The 17,740-nt window shown below is 37.2% G+C and overlaps 1 protein-coding gene across 4 annotated transcripts in view; it reads left to right on the top strand.

Annotated features, from left to right (window-relative positions):
* LOC137295869 (protein kinase C delta type-like) overlaps nucleotides 1–14,514 on the top strand; it is a 114,157-nt gene extending 99,643 nt beyond the window's left edge. For all 4 annotated transcript variants that reach the window (XM_067827426.1, XM_067827429.1, XM_067827427.1 and 1 more), the window contains 15 exons: nucleotides 707–903; nucleotides 2,043–2,103; nucleotides 4,679–4,835; nucleotides 5,417–5,448; nucleotides 5,846–5,931; nucleotides 6,718–6,847; nucleotides 7,337–7,488; nucleotides 7,948–8,127; nucleotides 8,566–8,739; nucleotides 8,918–9,009; nucleotides 9,753–9,815; nucleotides 10,104–10,242; nucleotides 10,930–11,118; nucleotides 11,644–11,784; nucleotides 12,943–14,514. In XM_067827426.1, the coding sequence (XP_067683527.1) occupies nucleotides 707–903; nucleotides 2,043–2,103; nucleotides 4,679–4,835; nucleotides 5,417–5,448; nucleotides 5,846–5,931; nucleotides 6,718–6,847; nucleotides 7,337–7,488; nucleotides 7,948–8,127; nucleotides 8,566–8,739; nucleotides 8,918–9,009; nucleotides 9,753–9,815; nucleotides 10,104–10,242; nucleotides 10,930–11,118; nucleotides 11,644–11,784; nucleotides 12,943–13,086 (1,937 nt within the window). In that variant the 3' untranslated portion in view covers nucleotides 13,087–14,514. The remainder of the gene's footprint in view (nucleotides 1–706; nucleotides 904–2,042; nucleotides 2,104–4,678; nucleotides 4,836–5,416; nucleotides 5,449–5,845; nucleotides 5,932–6,717; nucleotides 6,848–7,336; nucleotides 7,489–7,947; nucleotides 8,128–8,565; nucleotides 8,740–8,917; nucleotides 9,010–9,752; nucleotides 9,816–10,103; nucleotides 10,243–10,929; nucleotides 11,119–11,643; nucleotides 11,785–12,942) is intronic.
* Nucleotides 14,515–17,740: the final 3,226 nt, after the last annotated feature.

Genomic DNA, 17,740 nt, shown 5'->3' with positions numbered 1-17,740 from the left:
GGTGAGTACAAGGAGATTGAAGTAGATTAGGATTGCTACCACAGAGTACAATAACAGTCAGCTACCTAAGACATGAGACATTGATGGTAACTGTTGTGTATTGTCCTCCGTGAGATCTCATGTCAATATCACATGTCTGACATGTGACATATTGCTTATATACCCTGTGGGACGTGACATCTCTATCAGAAAAACTTCCTTTTCAAGGGAAATGTTCCCTCTGTCTAGATCTTGGCAGCAGAGTGGGATTACTTTCCTGGAATGCTTATTGCAGATTAATGATTTTGCTATTAGCACAGTTGATAGGCTGTGTAGATTTATTCACAGAAGTTGACATATAAGAATTCCTGGAAGACATGATCAAATATCATTGGTGAATAACTGTTGATTTAGTGAGATTGGTGTTGTTTATTACATGTATATTGTGTGTCACATGAAAGTAGTTGATAATTGTGGAAAAGGTTTTGTTTTTCTGTATTCTTGATCATGTGATCTCATAGCATGATTAATTCAATTGACTTTTCCATGGTAAAGTGATAAATGTCTTGCAAGAAAATGATAGACAACAATCTCTGAACCATACTATGACCCTGTCTGAAAACTAGCATTCAATCTCGATTCTTGCAGAACTTCTTGAAACAGTATTACATATTTAAAACTGTGGCAGCATAATATTGAGTGACCTTGACCTTGACCTCTGTTTCAGGCCGTGGAATTCAGCTTGTGCAGAAGAAAAAGACTCTGTATCCCGAATGGAACTCATGCTTTGATGCCCATCTATATGAAGGTCGCGTCATCCAAATGGTGATAATGGAACGGCCAAACCGCTTCCTTGCAGACGTGAGCCTTGGTGCCAGGGTCTTAGCAGAAAAATGTGGCAACAGTAACATGACGACTGTGTGGGTGAGTAATCTGGATTTCTGATCTCCCGGGACTAGAACTCACCGAGGTCATGCTGTTGTCATGGTGTTATCGTATTCATGTCCCTGCATCAGTGCTAACATCAGGAGCAAGCACTTCCATGGAAGCTTGTTCTTGAAGGTAGTTTTTACTGGTAATAAATTCATCAGTTTATGCCCACGTTGGAAATCATTATCATTATCAAGCCACCTAGATCATTATTGACCAAGTTAATGGGCGTGGTGGGTGAGCTGGTTAAAGCAGCAGGCTAGTGATCAAGCGAGGTTGAGGTGTCGTGATTGAGGCCACCTGTGACCAGGTGTAAAAACCTTGGCGTCAACTTTGTGTGCCGACTTTTTCTGTGTTGTCAACCCCTAGTGTACAGTACACAAACCTGTGCACTTAATAGAACCCACGAATCTGTTGGTATATGAACAGATGGTGGCCACATGAACACTTGCATACACCTTGTGGGTACAACAACGTGCAGTAAACTTGGACAAAGTGCTGTGACTATGTGTCCAAGTCCACCTAGCTGTGAACTGGGTACCTTGTTAGGATGAGAAAGCCACAATAAACTTGGTGTGCCTAGTGGCAGCAAGAGTTGTATAGTCCTCAGGAGTTGAGATTGATAATTGATTGCAATAGTTACATGGATATGTGCGTTATATAAATATCCTATAATAATAATAAAGTTAGTACCTGCAAATATGTATTGTTTTTTTTCTTGTTTTCTGGATCCACCAGTCATATTTCTTCAAGAATAAGAACAAAAATTAGAAAAAAACAAATGTTTTACCCACTCAAACAATAAAATTCTAATGATTTTATTGGCCAACAATTTAAACACACAAAACATTATATTTAAAGTGTTTGTTTTGCCGCATATACAATTCATAAATTTCCAAGCACACAGCACAAACTATTTTAGTGTTTAAAGGTGACTGGTGATTTTATTTTTTATTTTATCCCCTCTTGTCTGTAGGTTTTCTGAGGGTGAAAATCCATAAAACAAGAAATTATATTGGTTTGGCCTTGTAATTGAATTTGTGACTTAAATTTAATACTAATAATGAAATGAATCAAATTAATTAAGATAAATGAAAATGATGGCAAATTTAATAGAAAGCATTTCTCTTCAGTTGGATCTTCGACCATCAGGACGCCTCCAAGTTCAGATCAGATACTTCTCAGGAACAGAAGGTAAGTCCAGTTTCAGGGAAAAGAACCAAATTGATCTTAAATGAGATTTTAAAAACAAAGTAGGCATAAAATAGGAAAGAAATGTTTTGTCACTTGCTACAATCAGAACATTTTTGAGATTTCTCAGAGGTGTGCTTTTTTGGTATTACTCAAGAGTAAAGTTAGGTGCAGCTGCATGGGATCTGTTAGAGACGTTCTTAGAGAATTGTATAACATGAATGTCAATCAGTCAGGTACATCAACAGAACAATGAGCCTGGTACTCAACTGTAATGGTGGTCCAATTAATTAAAATAACTGAAGATGGGTTGCACTGACAGAACAACCAAGCAGTCAGTCATGTTTTCTCATAATTGAACACAAACAATTTTGGAACACTTGTTTGCAATAACAATTTTTTTCACAAGGTTGATTTTGTTCGTTACATTACATAAGCACCACAAGCTTGTTCCAAGTCATGAGTGAATTTGTCTAAAAGACCCCAAGAAATTCATTCATGTTCCAAACATATTAGTCATCCTTCAAAGATGTGAAATTTACAAATGCGTTTTGTGCAATTTGCAGAAAAAATGAAGAAACTACATGATTTTCTTTGTTTTTTTTGTGTATTAACCAAGAAAATATGACATGTCACGCTAACCACTTATTTTTGATTGTTGATTGGTTGTAATGAACCAATCATTAATTACAAAATGTAATTATATCAACACTCATTGATAGAGGTAAAAATATGTTACTTTATCAACTTGTGTTGATATATTTCATATCAGTAGACGCTTGGGTGAGATTCTGTCTATATATTTTGTGAGGTGGATGCTCCACGGTTATCCTGAATTGTTTGAGGGGGTTCAGTTGGTTAAGCTAGAATGTCAGTTATTGTTGACACTTTGCTATAATTGACAGGAAAGAAACACATAGATATTTTTGTTCCTTTGTGATTCTGACTTCCTCCTTCAGAAGGATGTGAAATCAACACAAAGGTTTCAAATATATAACATGGCGTTAGCACAGGAAAAGTTGTTGAATAATTGTGCAGCTGCAGTTTGACTATAATAGCAGTGGAGATTACAGGGGATACAAGCAGAGTGATTACAGTGGACTCAGTCACAGGGTGGAAGTGGTCAGTGTTTGAGCTGGGGGGTTGTATGTCAGTGAAAACAGGGATTAAAAGTGAGGTAACAGTTATGTTGAAAATGGAACACGATTGACTGTGGGGATTTCTGGCTATCAGGAACTGTTTCCAGTATAGGCTTAGATGAGTTAAGTCTGTAATTAAACCCTTGGAATATGAACCGATTTAAAAGAACGACTACAAAGACATTGGCTGGCAAAGGTAACAGTTTTGATAATGTTAAATTTCTATAAGCATGCTGGGCAGAATTTTACTGAATTGATCTGGTTTCATCATGTATTTATTTTAAATGTTATTTCTTTATACTTTACAAATCTTAAAATTAAGTTTGAAGTTTTATGATTTCTGTGTGATAGTTGAAATTTTATTCTTGTAAATCCAGTATGGCCTCTGCAACAGCAATGCTGGAATAGTTATGGCTTATTCTGCAGTTTCCACTGTATCTAGCACTCTTACAGTGTTAAATAAGTCCCCAAATACATGAACAAAGGTACATGGCTGTCATTGCAGTCACAACATGGCTGTTACAGTCATCCAGTACTTATTAGTTACATGGCTGTCATTGCAGTCACACCATGGCTGTTACAGTCATCCAGTACTTGTTAGTTGCATGGCTGTCATTACAGTCACAACATGGCTGTTACAGTCATACAGCACTTGTTAGTTACATGGCTGTCATTGCAGTCACACCATGGCTGTTACAGTCATACAGCACTTGTTAGTTACATGGCTGTCATTGCAGTCACACCATGGCTGTTACAGTCATCCAATACTTGTTAGTTACATGGCTGTCATTGCAGTCACAACATGGCTGTTACAGTCATCCAATACTTGTTAGTTACATTGCTGTCATTGCAGTCACACCATGGCTGTTAGTCATACAGTACTTGTTAGTCACATGGCTGTCATTGCAGTCACACCATGGCTGTTAGTCATACAGTACTTGTTAGTCACATGGCTGTCATTGCAGTCACACCATGGCTGTTAGTCATACAGTACTTGTTAGTCACATGGCTGTCATTGCAGTCACACCATGGCTGTTACAGTCATCCAATACTTGTTAGTCACATGGCTGTCATTGCAGTCACACCATGGCTGTTAGTCATACAGTACTTGTTAGTCACATGGCTGTCATTGCAGTCACACCATGGCTGTTAGTCATACAGTACTTGTTAGTCACATGGCTGTCATTGCAGTCACACCATGGCTGTTAGTCATACAGTACTTGTTAGTCACATGGCTGTCATTGCAGTCACACCATGGCTGTTAGTCATACAGTACTTGTTAGTCACATGGCTGTTGTTGCAGTCACACCATGGCTGTTACAGTCATCCAGCACTTGTTAGCCACATGGCTAGGTTACAGTCATACAGCTTCAGTTATTCCAAGAACTGTTGGAACCCTTCAGACTATATCTGTATATTGATGACTGTTTTGTTTCCAGAGTTACAGAAACCAATGGATGAAGTTGGTTCAAAACGCGGCTTCATCAGGCGTGGAGCCATGAAACAGCAGAAAGTCCATGAGGTCAAGGGTCATCAGTTTATCGCCAAGTTTTTCCGCCAGCCAGTCTTCTGTTCCTTCTGCAATGACTTCATGTGGTATGTGACAACAAAGATATACCACTCACATTGGAATTACTTTTCAGCATTGGTACCCTGTCTCTTAAGAACGTTTTCGATGACAATGTTTGACATATTCTTCCAATGTTTCTGTACCATATGCCGAGAACTAAGGTTCTGTGAAGACTTTGACATCAGTGATTAAGTAACCATAGTGGCACGACTATATCTCAAGTCTGGGTTCTAGCTTGGCATCTACAACAGCATTCGTGCACAGGGAAGCATTACACTTTGGAGTTGAGTTTTTGTTCTCAACCCTGTTATGATGGAGGTTATTAAAATTAGTCTGGTTCTCATGAGAGGTTGTTAACAGGATTACGTGGTTTCAGCTGATTCACTTAGATTTATTCATCATGGCATACCTCAACAAACAAACAAACTCGTTTTCTACAAAATATTTCTGATGCCAATAACCATTATTTTTCTTTTACATTCCTCAGTATCATGAAACCTAAGATTACACATGAAATGTACCACACTTTAGTGATGTGTTTGGGAACATGTAGGCATTTCGAGATTAGCTGTCTGTCAGTGTCAATACTATCTGTGATATGTTTCAGGGGACTTAATAAACAGGGATATCAGTGTAAAGGTAAGTAAGATAATGATGTAAAGGATCATTGGTTACCATGGCGACCTGATAGAAATGTCAGTCCTTTGAAAATATTCATCACAGAGTAATGTGATTTTACTTTTGAAATTTACTGAAAGACGATGGTGAAATGAAATGCAAATATTATGTTTGATATTAAATAACAGTTGTCAGGGAAATACCTCCATTACTGATTCGTTTATTGTACAGTTACATTATGTTATATTTCACTACTGAATAGACTGCAAATGATGTCACAGTTATTGTTAAGCAGCATTTATCAGTTGTTGCATACACTTTAAAAGAATAATTGAAGTATGTTGCTATTTTATATTGAATAGATTTTATTTCATATTTTATAACTTGTAATTTTTTACATTTTTTCTGATTTTGATAGCTTGCAACTGTGCAGTCCATAAGAAATGCCATGACAAGATCATTTTTGACTGCCCAGGCAGTGCGAAGGATAGTAGAGAAACAAAGGTAATCAGAGTTATCTCCCTTGAAGTGCTTTATTAACCTAAAGCTCCTCTGACATGGAGTTTTTGAAAGACAGTGGCATACATGCTGTTGTCATGTGATTCTAGCAGGGGTAAGCGGCAATTAACAGGATTCCGTGTCAATACATGTCATTGTATCTGCATAGATCAGTGCTCATGCTGTTGATCACTGGATTGTCTAGTCTAGATCCGATTATTTACAGACCGCTGCCATATAGCTGGAATATTGCTGATTCTGTCGTAAAACAACTCACTCACGCTCACTCATTTGTAGCAGAGAGTGAAGTCATCCCATAACCTCTTTGATCATGTGGATAAGGCATCACACTTCGAATCAGAATGTCTGTTGTGTAAATTCCCACACAAGACTCAGAGGTTTTATGGCAGCTACATGATCAGTATGGCACAGAAATATTTTAGTATGTTATTTATAAAGCGAAAAAGTTTTGGGTCGTACCAGGGGTTTAACTCAAACTCTCAGATTTTCAAGCACTGAGGATCAGGATCAGATAAGCAGACGCTTAGGCATTATGGCACTCAAATCATGTATATTTCGATAGAACCCCAAAAGACTGTGCTTGTAACAGAGTGTGTGAAGACAAGCAATTTTTCTTTGTTCAGTATTGATTTGATTTGTTCATTGCAGATAAATACTATACTCACCTTCTACCTCTTATGGGAACTTCTGCAAGCATGTGGGATTTCAGTTGCTACTCATGTAGGTCAAAGACATTAAAAGAGTAAAATGATCCACTACTGTCTTTTTCAGATGTTAACAAAGCGGTTTAAGATCGATATGCCACATCGATTCCGTGTGCATAACTACATGTCTCCGACCTTCTGTGATCACTGCGGCACCCTGCTGTATGGCCTCTTCAGACAAGGACTCAAATGTGAAGGTGAAGGTCACAACTAGAGGTTTACGCAGTGAATACTGAACAGACCATATATCACTATAAACTGTTATACATGTCCATCTGATGCCATTTTGGAATCTTGATGGGTTTCTAATTTAACTTTCCCATGAAGATCCAGGGTAGAATTGGTCTTCAGAAATTCATTCATGTCATAAGAGGCGACTAACAGGATCGGATGGTCAGGCTGACTTTGTTGACACGTCTTCATATCATATAGGTTAGATTGATGCTCATGCTGTTGATCACTGCATTGACTTGTCCTGACTTAATTATTTACAGACCATCGTCATTTAGCTGTAATATTGCTGAGATTAGCATTAAATAACAAACAAATGTAGTGTAACATTCATTTTACGTCACATTTGTGGACAGTGTGGAGAGGAATCTTTGTTGTGAAAACTTGATCAAAAGGACCCTTTCCCAGAGGACTCCTGATATGTTCATTAATTGTGTGAATTGTTCCCTTGACAGTGTGTGGGGTCAACTGCCACAAGAAGTGTGAGAAGTACATGCCAAATCTATGTGGCGTTAACCAGAAGCTTCTTGCTGATGCTCTTGCTGACGTTTACCCATCCGGAGGTCGCTCCAAAACCTCATCAACATCTCCGTCAACAGATACTACCGTGAGTTGATATTTGAAGTTTGTAGGTCATGATCATTTCATATGTCAGGTCATATACTTTGGTGTTTAGTTGGGTTAAGTTTCATGATCTAACATAAGAACAAACTTCAGATAAAGAAGCGATGTAAGTCAAGGTCACTGTTTCAAAGGCAATAGTAAATTTGTCTTATGCATAAACATCCATCAGTGTTGAGTTTCATCAAATATGGGTCCTGTTCATTAAGTCATTCAATGAACTATGATATTGGTTGTTTTTGATAAAAAATGTAGTTACTTTAAATGGTAATGCATTGTGGATGGAAACCTTGCTGTAAGAAGGTAAATGCTGATGAAATTCTCTCCAAATAAGATGCTAGATCTGGATATAATCTTTGGCTAATGTGATGCCAGACTCTCCAGTTGTTTCCTGTTGATGGCTGTTAGTTGATGGCTGTTAGTTGATGTATGACTCACATTACAGATGACAGAGATAGGCAATGAGGCAGCAGGTGAAGAAGACAGTGATGATGAGAACTACCAGGAGATGTGGCGTTTGGGCACCACCACCTCCCCAGCCAGGGCACCCCCAGTCGCTCTTCGGAAGTACTCTCCAGAAGACTTCAGCTTCCTGAAGGTGCTAGGAAAAGGCAGCTTTGGCAAGGTATACTCCCTCGTGTTCCATGTATATGTTCTATGTACATTATTGTTTGAGAATAAAACAATATAGATAAGTAAATTATGGCTATAGGAAACTCAAAGGAACCTCAAATTTAGTCCAGAAGTATAGGCAGGTCAAGAGGGGGAGTTGCAGTGATGTGGACCCCCTCTTTTGTCCTGAAATTTTGTTATATGACCATTGAAACTTGGGTGAAAATGCAGTGTGCACTGCCTCTTCTCAACAGAGTGTACTCTCTCTCTCTCTCTTCCCCTCCCCCACCCCCCACCTCAACCCTTCTTTCTCAAAAAGTCCAGAAGGTTATAAGTCCAGGAGGTTAGGAATCAAGAGATTAGGAATTCAGAATTGGGAGTTTAAAAAGTGAACAGTTCAGAAGGGTTGGTGTTGTCTGCCACCAGATTTGATGTTGTTGGTCTGCTGCAGGTGTTGCTGGCACAGCTGAAGGGTACTGACAAGTATTACGCCATCAAAGCCCTGAAGAAGGATGTTGTTTTGGAGGATGATGATATCGAGTGTACCATGATAGAGAGGCGGGTCCTCGCCATGGGCTGTCAGCATCCTTTCCTCACACATCTACACAGCACCTTCCAGTCTAAGGTATGTACACCCATCACACATGTAGTCAGCACCCAACACATGTACACAGCACCTCACTCATGTACAGAGCACCTTCCAGTCTAAGGTATGTTTACATATATAATCAGCCTCTCACACTCCTACAAGAGTAACCAATGGCGATACTTTCTCCTGACTGTGTTGGGTGATCCTGTTTCAGAGTCACCTGTTCTTTGTGATGGAGTACCTTAATGGCGGAGACTTGATGTTTCATATACAAATGAGTGGGAAGTTTGACTTCCCCCGAGCACAGTAAGTAGATATTACTGGTACAGGCCCATTCAACATTTACATGGGACTTTAAGAGTGGTGTATGTGCAAGAAAAATATATATTACTCACTCATTGAAGATATCACTGTTTAATAGCTCGTCAGTGTTATTGCACATTGTATAATAACATCATGTGCTGCCGGAAATATTTTTACTTGGTCACATGACCAATGTCATGTGATCAAGACAAAATCTCAGCTGTCATTCACAAAAAATCTCGAAAACATGATATTCAAGTGCCCTTTGCTCATTTGTGTGAAATAGCATTTATATATTAAAAAAAAGTAATGTGTTGGAGTCATTTGGTCCCTTTTTCATGCACCCTTGTTTATGTAAAAAATGAATTTGAAATAGATTAATGTTGGCAAGCATAAATAAATGTATCCATACGTATGACCTCTGTCATGATTTAATGCACTTGTTCTGTAAGTTGGATTCTGAGATATTATTATTTGTTAATGTTGAGTAAATAATTACTGAAATACCAAATGACACTCCGTGTAGTAGTATATTTATGAAACTTGTGAATGGTATTGGTACATGTATCTAATTCAGTTTCACTCGTTAGATACAAAACCAATTCACCTGTTTCATAAATATGGTATTACAGGAGAGATTGTTTAGTATTCACTAGCTATGTTAGGATGAGTACATATGAATGTCTGGTGCATTCTATATATATAAATATTGCTAGATTTCTTAATGGTTCTGGATTTACTTTCAGATACTATGCAGCAGAAATACTTTGCGGCCTTCAGTTCTTGCATTCCAATGGAATTATATACAGGTATGATGGCAGGATGTTTATTGTTTATCCTGCAATCAGGAGTATTCCAGCTATGCAACAGGTGTCTCTGAATATTAAAGTCTGGACCAGACAATCCAGTGATCAACAGTAGGAGCATTGGTCTGTGCAATTGAGATACGATGATATGTGTCAGCCAAGTCAGGCATTGCTTTCACATTCCTGCACTGTTATACTCACTATGTCAGTTATGATATGGCCGATGTGATTTTAAATATTAACTCACTGTGTCAATTCTTTTTGAATGTTTATGAAAATTGATTGTTTCAGAGACTTGAAGCTGGACAATGTACTGCTTGACAAAGAGGGGCATATAAAGATAGCTGACTTTGGCATGTGCAAGGAGAATATATTTGGCGAAAAACTTGCATCTACGTTCTGCGGAACTCCTGATTATATTGCACCAGAGGTATTTTAATAAGATATTATTTTCCTGTCAATTGTATTATTGTTTTCTTGTCATCTGTGACAGGATGATCTGTAAAACTGACCTCATGGACAAATAACATGGTTTTGACATACTTTTAATTGTATTTTCAGAATACCTCAATATTTGCTGTGTCTGTTTTTTTTGTATTCATGATGGAACATTAAAATAAAATACTGTCAGAAATTATTAATACCTTACATTAACTATGTAGATGACAAATATTTGCCCCCAAACCCAAAAGGAACTTTTGCTGATTTAGAAGGACATGGAGTGATCCCACAGATGACCTTCACCTTGCTGTCAGGATAAGGTGTCTGTCTTCAGATCAGAAGGGCCATGTTTGAATCTCAGCACTGTATTTTATGACCACTACACTAACATAAATAATAATACTTATGACCATTAAAAAAACTCTGTTTTCCCAGACTTGAGCATGATGAAAGTGTTAACTCATTATTACCCCTGATAACCCAAGATGCCTGTTAAGTGCTGGAAGGTTATTGGTCACATGACTTTTCTCACTGCTGACATGAGGGAAAAACCTTCTCTTGACTGTGTATTGCTTTTTATATACTTAAAAGAACACCAGTATGCATGCATCTTTTATGCGTTTTTGAATTATCAGTTAAATACCACAAATATTGACAGATGATTTGTCTCCCTTAGATTCTGAAGGGCCAGAAGTACAATGCCTCGGTAGACTGGTGGTCATATGGTGTCCTGTTGTACGAGATGTTGATTGGTCAGTCTCCCTTCCACGGCGATGATGAAGATGACTTATTCCACTCCATCCTCCATGACACCCCTCGCTACCCCCACTCCATGTCCAGGGAGGCAGCGATGATGCTGAGTTTGGTAAGCATTTCCTCCACTGGGCCACGTCTGATTTGTTATGAGACTGAGTTTGATCAGAATCGGCAAGGATTTTCGAAAAAACCTGACACTCAATTCATTAAAATGATTTTAGTCTGGTCTGTGTACAGTCATGAAAATACCCGGATACAGTGTCTGCAAATTCAATCGATATGCATTTAGATGAGCAAACAGATAGGCACATAGATATATATATCAACAGACAGGCATGTAGATACATAAATAGGCATAAAAGTATATTGATGTCATCAGTTAGGTGTAGAAGTATAAGTCAGTAGATAGGCACGTAGGTGCATAAATCAACAAGTCGACATTAAGATACTGATGTCAACAGTTAGGTATATAGAAGTCAGTAGATAGTCATATAGATGTATAAGTCACCATAATTATTCGATAATTATTCATATAGATACTGATGTCAACAGATGTTCTTTGCATGGAAATCAGAGAAACAAGTTCAGAAACAAGTAGTCATCTGGATATTGATGAATTTTCTTTGTGATTCAGCTTTTTGAACGGAACCCATATGAACGTTTGGGCATGCCAGGATGTCAAGCTGGACCAATCAGATCGCAGCAATTCTTCCGCAGCATAGATTGGGAGAAACTGGAGAAACGAGAGATTCCACCACCATTCAAACCAAAGCTTGTAAGTATTTTGAAAATATTGCATTAGGCTAGACCAATTTTGTTTCTGGTTTTATGGATCTACCATTCATATTTTGTCAATAATAAGAGAAAAAATAAAAATTAATTTTCCCTGCTGAAGAAATAAAATCCTAATGTTTTTATGTAAGCTTACATGAAAATCTTTGGTTTTTTTATTGTTTCTTGCCCCAGTTACACTTCATAAATTGCCAAAAGTAGTATGCTTTGAGTATTTAGAAGAAATGTTACTATGATTGGCGTTTTTATTAATTTTTCCCCCTCCTGCCTTTAGGTTTTCTGAGGAGTATCTGTAAAACAAGGAATAAAATTGGTCTTTCCTTAAAAAAATAATTGAGACTCATTTGTTGATGACAGTATTTAAAAATAATAGTCCAAATGTATTATTCACTGGAATGAAACCAAGAAATGTCAATGCAATCATGTAGAGGAGTAAGTCAAACTTGAACTAATAAGCTCTCGGTTGGATTTGTTTGTGTTCGTTTTTTTTGTTTTTGTTTATTTGGACACACTCGATGATATTCCTGCTGTATGACTCCTTCCTGTAAATAATCAACCCAGGATGAGACAAACAAGGTGTTGATATCATGAACAGCATTGTGTGTCATGAGGTGTGATGGGTTATTGAGTCTAAAGTGAGTGGTTTTAGTTTAAGGCTGCACTGAACAATGTTCCAGCTATATGGTAGTTGTCTATAAATAATCAAGTCAGGACCAGACAATCCAGTGATCAACAGCATCAGCATTGATCTGCAGTTTAGACACATTGAAATGTGTCGACCAGGTCAGCAAGACTGACCACTTGATTCCATTAGTTACCAAAGACCATTCTAATCAGGGTATTCACGGGTCTTGAGTCTAAACACCAAGTTTTTCATGAAAACAATTCAGTTCTAGGGACCTAGCTATTCTAATTTACATCCCTGCTAAATTTCCTGATTTTCAATATGGCTATTTACTTGTTTTTGTTGGCTGTGGGGTATCCTACTGGTTAAAGTATTTGGCTGTCATGCTGAAGACCTGCTTTAATTCCCCATGTGGGTTTAATGTGTGAAACCCATTTCTGGCGCCCCTGCTGTGATATTGCTGGAATATTGCTAAGAAAAAGCTAAAGTCATTCACTAAATCGGTTCTTGTTTCAGAAATCGGCTAGCGACAGCTCCAACTTCGACATGGACTTCACCATGGAGAAGGCTCAGCTCACTCCTCCAGACAGGGGCCTCTTGAAGACCATGAACCAGAATGTATTCAAGAACTTCTCCTTTACCAGTGAAGCAGCAGGCTAAATGAACCAATTACGGGAAGGTGCTAGGAAGATGTAGCCAATCAGGAGCCAGTAATGGAAGCAGCCAATCTCAGACAAGTAGATGGAAAGAAGTAACCAATCCTGGACAAACATTGCAATTTAATTTTGAAACTGCTTCTGTGTCTACATGTCTGATGTTGTTCTTTATGTTTCAACGCTTAAGAGTTTTCTTAAATGGAAATTTGTTTTTGTGAACTGATTCAAATATTTGCGATAAAATTGTGTGATAATCAACTTAGTGGTTGACTCTATTGATTATTGTTTTAAAAAAGTCATTTCCCAAATATGGACATTCTGGGAATTCAGACCTCACAAAATCAGTGAAGCAGAAATATTTTTAAAATGGCTCCTTTGTTGAGATTTTGACATTGCGTGAAGTTGAATGTTAAATGTGTTTACAGACTCTTATAGGAGAGATTCCACATTCTCTTCACTGGGAACATGCATACAACAACATACCACAGGTTACAGCAGGGATGTTTCTGTGCACTTGACCTGGAACAGTGTGATGCATTTTCAAATTGCATTCAATTGGTCAAAAAAAACCACCTCTTCATTAATGACTGGCTTGCTGCACAAACAGTATGTCATAGACAATGCAAGTAGCACTTTCCAAGGAAGAATCTATCATAAAAATAAAAATCTTGTTCAGTGAGGCAGCTAAAAAAAGAAAAGATCTGGTCAGTAACCTGTGTTATGCCAATGGACAGTGTCTACTTGTGCAAGCAAAAATCTACTGTCTTTCCACCATGTTGTGCTAGAGTCAAGGTGAAATCCATATGAAGGTCAAGATCAAGGTCACCTCACAATTCTGAGTCTATGATCAACTTCTTTTTGGAAATTTACCCCAAGAGTCCACATTAATGGATTCCACAGTGCAAGTCGAACACAAGTCACACTTGAAGGACATGAGGCATAATTGGTTCTGTCTGAGAGCACTAGATTCATTCATGGAGAACACTGGACTCAAAGCACAGTATAACACTATTCACAACCATATTCAACATTTTTAACACCTAGGGTGCATGTGTGAAGAAGGACACTCCTGTCTTCACAATACCTGACTGATGTATAGATAGCAGTTCATATGATGCTAACAGTTGGATCAGAGACCATATAATAGAATCATTGTCATGATCAATACAATGGTAGAGGTCATATTATATGGAACAGTTCAGACGATGCTGATGCTGAGAACAATACAAGCTCATTCCTGGAGAGGCCCGATTCTGAAATAAGAAGACTCCTCAATTCAACATACTCTCCCTCGGACGTAACTCACACAGAAAGGTACATTTAACATCAAAAGAGAGGATATTGTTATTGAAGCTTATAGATGCAACAACTTTCCAATCAGCTTAAAGCTCTGGACCCCATTTGATATCTTCTAATGGCGAAAGAAAAAAAACTCAAAGGATAAAAGATGGCAAGCATTAGTTATCAGATTTCGAGACATGCTCATTTATCAGTTCATCTGATTGGCAGGTTAAAAAACATAGAAACAGGATTTATTTCACAAGCATGCTGACAAACTTATGACCCATGTTCAGCCTCATCAATATGTCCACACATCCATCTGTCCATATTGATATGTGGTGAATAGTAATGTCCATATATATCGTGTGAACTGGGCAGTTAGAAATGTGTGTGAATATACTTGTGACACACGTGTGACTCCCATCTACCTACTTACAAACCCTCAATTTTGAGGTGGTTACTCAGAAAACCAAAAGTTTTTTACAGTATTTTTATGTATTTATGCGTGTGTAAAACATTTTGAATATGTTATATACATAGTGATATGTTCATGTTGTTTCTCTGTATGTATATAACGATGAATAGTAATTAGATGTTATGACAGGATGTAATTGTTCCAATCAGATTAAAGTTGCATGTTGTGGAGGACGATCAGATTGTTTTTCTTCATGTTTCCTCATACATGAGCACATTTTACTTTAAAAATTGTCATTTAATACCTTTTGAACTGTGTGAAAACGGAATGTAATTTATAAATATTGTTTTATATATTTTCTTGTTATATATAGTTGATGCTATATATACATGATTATGAAGTGATAATTGAAATATTTTAAAAATGTAAATGTGCATCCTAAATCTGATGATGTTCTTTTAGCATGTATGCTAAAGTCAAGTGAGAAAAAGAAACATTATCAGTTGGTGAAACATCAAATTCTCAATAATTACTCGTAACCATTGTAGAATCAGCAGGAGGTATTACTTACTTATTCTCTGAGAAAACCACTATGAGCTGTATTTCTTCTGTAATTTTAACTTTCCAACTTCAAATTGTATTTATGAATTTTCTATTTTGAAACTAAGCTTTTTGGAATGTTCACATTAATAATTCATAATTTCTGTTAATTTATTTTTAAAGGAACTGTTTTGTTTTGCTTTTATGAAACATTTATTACAACATTTTTAACTCATTAAACTCTCCATTCCATAACATTCTCACTCTTTGTTGAAAGTCATATAAAACTATGCTTGTATAATGCGTCCAAATTAGCAGATTGGCATGTTTGTAATATTCACATTCATCCATCAATATAACTTTTGAAAAACATTTGGAAATACTGCATCTCTGTTCCCAAATTACATTAATTTTTTGTAAGTATAAAATGTCAGTCAAACAAAAAATTTGTCAAGTTGAGGGGAATATTTCCGAGTTATCAGAGATTTCATGCAGTACAAAAATGGTGAATTACAAATGATATGATGGACCTGTTTTTTGACTTTAAGTTTGGGATGTTCCATTTTGCACTCATACCACTAGCCAGTGCCAATGCATATAAGAAAAAGTAATTTATATCCATACAAATGAAACATTTCCAAAAGAATGGAATGAAGTGTCACATTTTCCCTTAATTTCTCTTCATCATCTGTTTCCTCCATGGCATCGTCCTTTGCATTTTATCAATCTTGTAAATCCAATATCCCATACTTTATTTCAATGATATATTTTGTTTGACTGTAATACACGACATTGATCTCATTGAAAGAGCTGTCAGCGGTACTTGGTGATAGGCTTATGTAAGAGTATTGTATGTTACCATGGCTACTGGAGCAGTCATATCATGTGATTCTGCAGATGCCATTCAGAGGGCAGCAGGATATACGCTGTCACTGAGTAGTTACAAAGCCATTAGATAATCAGATTGTTTATTTCAGCCACCCCAATATTATTTATTGTTTTGTAGATTTTTGTCCTCGGAAAACCTAAATGCGGGAGGCAAAAATTACAAAAATAAAATCATCAAAGCAAAATCACAGATTAATTTTTCAAAGGCATTGCTTTTCAAGTTCTCCATTGCTGAGTTGCTCAGAGCAGTCATTTCCATCACACATTTTGTTACCTATTTCAGTTTCATTACGATTTTATTTTTCAAGTGGGGAAAATGTATTTTTATGTCTTTTTCTTATTCTTGTGAAAAAACGGGGTTCATGCAACAAGAAATAAAAGTTGTCTGGCCTTTGATGAGATTTAAAGAAATAAAGACTTGTAATTTGTTGTTAGAATACTGTATGATGTGGCATAATAGTGTGATTGCGACATATCAGTTACCATCTGTCATTAACAGCATGCTTTCCTTGCAGCTGATTCTACTCATTACCATATGTATGTAATCAGAAAATATTCAGTAAACGTTTATTTGTTTTTGCTTAATTTGTTGCTATTGTGTTGTATTTCAAAATGTATAGTTTTGATTGACTTTGTAAAATATTATTTATCATAATTATTATTATTGTAATTGTTTCCACACAGGAGTTGAACCCAATCATACCATTTCAATCACAAGTTTATCCGTTTTCAGTATTGTGGTCATAGGGGACAAGTGTTAACTGTGTCATTCACAGAAATCAGCTGTTTCATAACCTCATTTTGGTTTAATACTATGTAGAACTTATTGAATTTGCTGACTCAGCAGATGTGTCAAGTGCCTCTTAGTATTAGTTCCTGAAGACCTGGTCTGTGTTTCACAAAATGATCTTAGTGCTACAATGATTGTAAGCATGTGTTGAGATATTAGCATTACAATCACCTTAGTTTTGAGTGTCTGATCTACTAAGTGATCTTAGCACCATATGTTAAAGTATATATGAGGTATGTGACCTTAGCTCTAAGACTGCTTTGTGGAACGGGACCTGATCTACTAGGTGATCTTAGCACCCTGATAGGTTCAAGTATATAGCACTAAGACCACTTTGTGGAACGGGGCCTGATCTACTGAGTGATCTTAGCACCCTGATAGGTTCAAGTATATAGCACTAAGACCACTTTGTGGAATGGGGTCTATCTACTGGGTGATCTTAGCACCCTGATAGGTTCATGTATATAGCACTTAGACCACTTTGTGGTCCCTGATCTATTGGGTGATCTTAGTACCTTGATAGGTTCAAGTAAATAGCTCCAAGACCACAAACTTTGTGGGTTCGAGTATGTAGCGCTAAGACCACAAACTTTGTGGGTCCCTGATCTGCTAGGTGATCTTAGCTTGAATTTGGTGACCTTAGTGCCACGACCACTCTGATTATGTTAGTCATGTCTCGTTACAGAAATGTGCATAATGACGTTACTTGATGTTAATTTTTACTGTTATAACATAGTCTATATT

This window comes from Haliotis asinina, chromosome 9 (genome assembly GCF_037392515.1).
Source record: "Haliotis asinina isolate JCU_RB_2024 chromosome 9, JCU_Hal_asi_v2, whole genome shotgun sequence".
Lineage (NCBI taxonomy): Eukaryota > Metazoa > Mollusca > Gastropoda > Lepetellida > Haliotidae > Haliotis > Haliotis asinina.
The sequence above is the reverse complement of the archived record's forward strand: the minus strand, read 5'-3'. Positions and strand labels throughout refer to the sequence as shown.